The 7,554-nt window shown below is 40.1% G+C and overlaps 1 protein-coding gene across 1 annotated transcript; it reads left to right on the forward strand.

Annotated features, from left to right (window-relative positions):
* The first annotated feature begins 5,457 nt into the window (after positions 1 to 5,457).
* Positions 5,458 to 6,483, forward strand: LOC135466165 (sodium-dependent glucose transporter 1-like). The gene has a single exon (XM_064743542.1). The coding sequence runs from the start codon at positions 5,458 to 5,460 to the stop codon at positions 6,481 to 6,483; it is 1,026 nt and encodes a 341-aa protein (XP_064599612.1).
* Positions 6,484 to 7,554: the final 1,071 nt, after the last annotated feature.

Here is a 7,554-nt window from a genome sequence, read left to right on the forward strand (position 1 = left end):
GGTATATTTCTTATATGCTGAGCTCTACAGCACTATGTTGCTCAATCACTTATACGTAAATTTGACACAGCACTATGCTGCTTAATCACGTGTACGTAAAGTTGACAGAGCACTATGCTGCTCAATCACGTATACGTAAAGTTGACACAGCACTATGCTGCTCAATCACGTATACGTAAAGTTGACACAGCTCTATACGGGTCAAGCACGTACACGTAACGTTGACGCGGCAATATACCGTTCAGTCACGTATACGTCACAATGGAACAGCACTATACGGCTCAATAACGTATACATACCGTTGACACACATTTTCTCTTGTAAAGATAGTGATTATGCATAAAGCAACTCGCCAACTATATCATATTGTGGTGCACTGATACTAGGTTCGTCTGTATCAAGCGATCTTAATGTCAGATCAGTGCTTGGTGCGTATGTAATTACCTAAGAAGCAGGATCATAGCCCGTCACTCGTGCTGTAACCCCCGCCAGTCTGGACTCGTATGAACGGAATGAGAATGACTGGCGTACAGCTCAGCGTCTGGAAGAAATGGCGACTGGTTAAAACAGTTTGTATGGTGGCTACCTGGCTATCAGCAGTGAGTAGACCTCTAAGTTTCGTCCCACAAAACAATCTAGGTCATAGAAAGGCTATATCTACTCGTTTCTTTGAATAGGTCTATATATCTGCGTTACTCGTGTTTAACAACAGAATCATTATGTAGGGTTACGTTATAACCGCTCACTGTCGGTATATTTATTACTGGGTAGACATCGGGTCCAGTCTAAACAGTGTCTACTGTAGGCCTAAATCCCGAAAATATAAAATCCCCATAAAATTTTAAATCGGCCAAAAACACAAAGCAAGTAAAAAACTGTCCGAATTTGTAAAAACATTACCCGGAAATGTAAACAAGAAAACCTTACAGGATTTGTACAAATTTATACGAAACTTAGCCGTTCCTTTCCTGAGAAGTTTCTCAACATATTTCCAACAAACATGCAACGTTCATTCTGTTGGATAAATGATTTTACAATTATAACTCATACGTATATAGCCGTGCCACAGTCAGTATTGTAGATTTTACTCAGTATAATTACTTGTTAAATGTAATCCCGTTTAGAACCATTATATCTTCATTTGGGACAACTTTATGCAGAATGACAACCATCACAAGTGTTATCTGTGGCAACCTTTTGTCACACGACCTTCATAATAAGTTTCAGTTGTGACAACCTTGCGCCACACGATAACCACAACATGCCTTATGTATGGCGAAGAACCTGGTACGGGAAGGCGGAGAATTGGCCTCAGAGAGGTACCATAAGAAAGTGCAAATTTCTGAATCCCAGCACAATTCTGTAAATTTCCAAATCAGAAGTATAAAACTTGGTCGAATCACCCATAAAAGTTATAAGGCTATGAAAAAGATGGTTGCTTAGTAATGATCCTCCAAAAATGCACTCTTGATCAAAAACGCCAATTTTGCCTTCAAACAAGGCACAATGGCATTAATATACAGAATTAACATCAACGTAAACCAGAAGAATATCTTTATTGAAACTTTCATGTGTGTATTTCTACGTGCTCTCAAAATGTCGTTGTGGTTTACGTTGGTCTTCATATGTAAACAATAAACTTTATAATGTGATCAGTTTTGCCATATTTTGGCAAGGTTATGATTCGTATTTCGGTCTTAGCTTGTTCGACATCGTTCGTATTACAGTCAACTAACGAAATTAATGTGGTGAACAGGTTGCACCTCGAAGAAGAGTTCGAATCTTCCAATGCTTCTTTTTTTTCGTGGGCAAGAAACTTTTTGTGTGAGTATAGATATGGGCTAGTCTTGCATTAAATAAGCGTTATTATTAATTAGAATGGATAATTGTTAAGTTATGGTATTACCTAACGTGTGGCAACTATAGCGAAATCATACGTGGATCCTGGTTGAGAGCACAAGAGGCCCTCTAGCTATAATTAACATTAACATGTTAATATGCATAGCGGAAGTATAAAGCTGGACATTTGTTATATATGTATTTAATTGATTGGTGCATAACTGCGCTCTCAAAAATTTTTCAGAAAGTTACAGTTGTGGTGCAGTGATTTTCCCCATTCTAAAGTGTTTTTTAAAAGAAAAAGAGACTGTTCAGTGCGACTCGAGCAGCCTACCATTTTTCGATTTTATGATCTATACATTGCTTCAGTGTATGTTCGGAGCGTTATATGGCGCATGTTTACCATATACCACGAAAAGAAGAGTAAAACAGAACTGAAAAAGAAGTATCCTCACGACAGTGTCAGCAGCTGTCACTCACAGATATAGTCATTTTCGCTTCTTGAGGTGCACAGTTTCTAGCACTAGGGCCGATTCCCCGCCTTACCATACCGGGTCCTTTAGGCCTATGGAACACGAGAACCACAACAAGTGTCAATTTGACAGTCTTATGCGATACTACAACCACAACAATGCTGACAGCCTAATGTCTCACGTCAACCAGAACACGCGTCATTTGCTTTTATCCCATGACAACCTCAACAAAGTCATTTTGGCAGCTCATGTCTTACGACAACCAGAACATGCCAGCCTCACGTTGACAGCCTTATGTCTTACGACAACCCCAACCAGCTTCTTGTTGACAACCTTATGTCTCACGACAACCACAACAAGCGTCAATTTGACAGCTTTATGTCTCATGACAACCTCAACAAACGTCATTTTGGAGCTCATGTCGTACGACAACCAGAACATGCAAGCGTCATGTTGACAGCCTTATGTCTCACAACAACCCCAACAAGCTTCATGTTGACAACCTTATGTCTCACGACAAACACAACAAGCGTCAATTTGACAGCCTTATGTCTCACGGTATGTCATAATATACATTATTTTGGCAGCCTTATTTCTCATGACAACAATAACAAGAATGAGGTTAAAAATATAGTGATGTTAATGGCATTTCCTTTGATTCACTGATCTAGAATTACATATTATCAAAGGGTATAGTATCTATAAGGCAGGACAAGTACTGCTAAGTTTTAAATAACGTTAGATACACAGAAGGGTCGTATTCTAAACACGAAATTTTAATTAAATGTAAAACTCCAGTGCGGGATCACATACATTGTTAGTCGATCAGCTGGCCAGTAGATGTAGCGCCTACCAGCGAGTCAATCAGCTGACTGATATGACGTAGCTCTGTGGAATCTACCATGACACGGAGCTCTGTGGTAAGTGGAATCTACCATGAGACGTAGCTCTGTGGTATGTGGAATCTACCATGAGACGGAGCTCTGTGGTAAATGGAATCTACCCTGAGACGTAGCTCTGTGGTAAGTGGAATCTACCACGAGACGGAGCTCCAGATAGGCTGAATATGTAATACATACATGGACCTGAGAATTAATGAAGTCAAGTACTGGGATATTACATGACGAGTCGTGGGTTTCCCCCGGGCTCTGCCCGGTTTCCTCCCCCAATAATGCTGGCCACCTTCGTATAAGTGAAATATTCTTGAGTACGGCGTAAAACACCAATCAAATCAAATCAAACAAGGACGTTAAAAATATTACAAAATCGACGGGATGACAATTAAATCATACATACATATCATATACAAAATTCGTGTATAACTATTGAAGACCTGTAACAGCAGTGAATTATTGGCTATTTAGCTGTCTAACCACCTTGAACTTAAAACCAGTCGTCCTCTATGAAACCTGGGATTAAGATCTTAATCTCAGATGAAACCAAGCAAACTAAAGGCCTTTTCAGTTTGTCTGTGAAGCGAACCCATGGGGATCCCTTCCAAATTATCTCAACAATAACAACTTTATTTTAGTGTAGTGGCCCAAAGTTTCATCCCTTTTGACGTTTTAAGACCCCTTACCTATTGAAGTTCATCTTGATAAGATTTTAAAAATTACTTGTTATGGATTATAGAGAATAGTGATACTTTTTGCCAGGTGTAAAATCTTTGAAATAACAGCGAAACCTAGATCATAAAACGCAATAATTCCACCCTTAACATGGGATCAAGAATGCCAAGATGTCTCCACCAAGAGGCCGATGTGTTAAATGGATGGTTACTGGATTATTAACGAGAAGTTTCGCGGGAACCCAAAATATAACTAAACATGTGTACTACCTACGGGTGCAGTCCTGTATAATAGCCAACACAACACAACAAGATTTATGTCAATGTATGGAACTAAATAAAAATGGTGTTGATAACTTTTGGTGAAGCGACCTCAGAATTTAAAGTTGAAAACTTATGGGATCGAAAACGATGCCGAAGGCTATTTCATAGCTGGTCGTCCTATCGTTGAATATTACATGTGTGATGTTTCTTTCAGGGAATGTACATGTCCATGGTTGGGCCTGCTTTGATAGATTTGACTGAGATTGCCCATTGCAACTACGAACAACTTGCCTACCCTTTAACCGCCAAGAACCTGGGACTTACAGCTTCTGCTCTCGCTGCAGGATGGATTTGTAGTCGATATCAGCGCCACTTGGAGGCAATTTTGGCCACCAATCTTATTCTTCTAGGACTGGCAACAGCCGCTGTTCCATGGTGTTCTCTGCTTACTGTTATGGCAGCGGCTATGATGGTACAGGGGCTAACGCATGGCGTGCTTGGAGTTGGTAAGCCAGAAGTTTTAATGTATTAACACAAATTATTTATTGGTGAATCTTAAATATCAAGGGATACATGACCACGCATTCGAATGACACCGATTTCAAAATTTCAACTGACTAAATAGGCGAAATATAAAACAATCTGAAATCGTGAAAAACTGTTAAATTTACAGCCTTTAGCAGAACAGTCATGCTTACGTGTTTCATGGAATCACGAAATACATGCTTTAATTTCATTTTATCCCTAAACTTTTTGGGAGAAGTTTGGCTTCTCCTTAACAGTATGGTTGATACGTGTTCAGTATTACAGACCTATTGTATATTTTCCATGTTTATTATATGTTATTGTACACAACTTTGAACAGAATTCACTTTCGTATATAAATGAAGATCTGCCCATGACAATTTTTGTGTGTGTATAATATCTGATGATGGGAGCAGTTGCTCTTGAAAGCTCATATCAATAACACCATGTACACGACATAAACTCGTCTTTGTGTTTATTGGTTTTGGAAAGAAGTCGTGGAATTATTTACGATAAAGGGTTTAATCCAATTAACAAGAGGTGTGGAAGGATAGGTTGGTCGTCGAGGACGGTGTCGGGATTATAGTGCATTATAATTGGCTCGAGACAATGACACATTTATCAAATCCATCGGAGAAAGAATCAGCTTGAACTGGTGATCTTATGTTCATAGTGATGCGTTCTGGGCCTTTTTATTTCTCTCAGATGAATGCATTCAGATATTACCAAATTTATACTATAGTCATATGGGGACTGTCCATTTCAGCTGGAAACTCCTGGATTGCCGTCATGTGGGAAGGCGAATCTTCCGGACCTCTTCACGCGCTGCATTTTGGCAACTCCCTCGGTAGTGTTGTTGCTCCACTCATCATTCGCCCCTTCCTGTCACCTGACGTGAACAGCTCACTCCCAAAGCATGAGATTGGGCTGCCGGGAAACATACTCGGCAATAATTCGTCCACTGTTGCCTCCAGCCGGATACAAATCCCATTTGGGGCTTACGGGCTGTACACACTGTTCTGGGGAGGCTTGTTTCTGTGGTTTTACGTGAATGATCGACAGACCCCTGCAAGAGAGGGTTTGTTTTATACGGCAAACGACAGACAGAACTCTGAAATCTTTGGAAAGCAAGGGACTTTTGCAGGTGTCCAGAAATCTTTTGGAATATTCATGGCCGTTGTGCTGTGTCTGATGTATATTTGCCTGTCGGGTGTGTACCAGTCTTTGTCAACGTACCTGATGCCAATGAGCGTGCAAGGTCCTCTCCACATGTCAAAAGCTGACGGCAACCTCCTCCTCTTCGGATACTCATTTAGCATGGTGGTGGGCCGCCTTCTGGCCGTGTTCCTTAGTAAGTTCTTCTCTTCACAATGGCTGCTGCCTTTTGAAATAGGACTGACTCTAGGCGGAGCTATTGGTCTCTACTTTTACAGCTTTCGCTCGGTCATGTTTATCTGGGTACTGACATGTGCTTTTTCATTCACTTCCGCTCCAATTTTTCCGGCAGGCATAGCGTGGTCGGAAATCTATTTAGAAATAACTGGACCTTTAATGGCAGTATTCTTTGCTGGTGGGGGGTTTGGGACGTTGATCTTCCAGTGGTTGTCTGGATATGGAATCCAGAACCATGGGGTATTCTTTCCTATCTACGTCAACTTAGGAGCAACAGTTGCCACTGCTGTGTTATTCCTTGTGGCTTGTATAAGATGCTGGACATTCGGCCCAAGACAAGTCGGAGATAAACAAACGCTAGATGAATCAAACAGACATGTCCAGCAAAGCAAAGCAGACGAACAGTCTCCTCTGATCACATGATGCGAACGAGAGGTCACTTCACTGAGCGACTATCTAGGAGTCAAATGTCCCAGTTGCAAAACAGAAAAGAAAACTATTCTTCATTATTAACTCCAGTATGAGAGTTTAACATTTTAATACGTAAAAATATTTAGTACTTCTGTGTTAAACTTGGAAAATAATTAGATAGTTATGTGAGAAACGTTGATGTGCAAAATGTAATTATTCTTTGGAAGAATTGTGTTATCTACGATAATTTTTTAATTTTAATGTTACCAAGTTTAAGTGTTAAACTGATGCATTTTGAACCACACGTGTATGGGCAGGGAACAAAACATCTGCCCGTGTCACAATGCGTACGTGTTGGGCAGGATACTGCAGTAACTTCTCAGGGTTAGTTGGCAAGAAAATCGCCTCGGGAGAGTCATTGCTTGAAGACTTTGCATTATTTTTTCTAAGCAAATTCAGATTTATTACGAAAATATCTTCTCAGAATCTGAATGAAAGGGCCTAGTATCATTCAGAAGGTCCTGCTATGTTCGTAAATTCCCTAAAGTCGGTAAAGCCAAGGGCTTTACAGGAAGAGGACGAGCATGATCGCTGAAATACGACGCTTGTGGCCACGAACATCGCGCTGACCGAGTGTCAAATTAAAAGAAACATCGGCCTTCTGAACACGGAACAGAGTTGAAACCCTCTGGTAGGGTATCAGGCGTTTTTGTTTATGTTTTCTCTTTGTTACGTTGTTTAATACCGATGGTAAGGGAGAGCTCCTAAGTTTTGTGACGTCACTCTAGATAGCTATGACATGGCAAAATGGCGTCACCAAATAAGAGGCTAGGTATTGACGATTGTTTGTTATTTATTTTGTTAAAAAGCGGTGTAGAATTTTTGAAATATTTTAGAACATTTCTGGAGTACTACTTCATTAATTTAATTCAGCCTTAGTGATAGACTTTTATGTTCACTTTAAATGAAAAATGAAAAACAGAAGATTGTCTTTTTCTAGCGTGTTTCATTTGAAAGCAACGCTTGAAAAAGTTGATTCATTTAAAGATAGGTAGTAAAACCCTCAAAACCCATTTTGAAATA

Source organism: Liolophura sinensis, chromosome 6, assembly GCF_032854445.1.
Source record: "Liolophura sinensis isolate JHLJ2023 chromosome 6, CUHK_Ljap_v2, whole genome shotgun sequence".
Classification (NCBI taxonomy): Eukaryota; Metazoa; Mollusca; class Polyplacophora; order Chitonida; family Chitonidae; genus Liolophura; species Liolophura sinensis.

Excerpts from the sequence above, each read along its gene's own strand:
- LOC135466165 (XM_064743542.1), top strand. The coding sequence starts at position 5,458 with ATGTGGGAAGGCGAATCTTCCGGACCTCTTCACGCGCTGCATTTTGGC.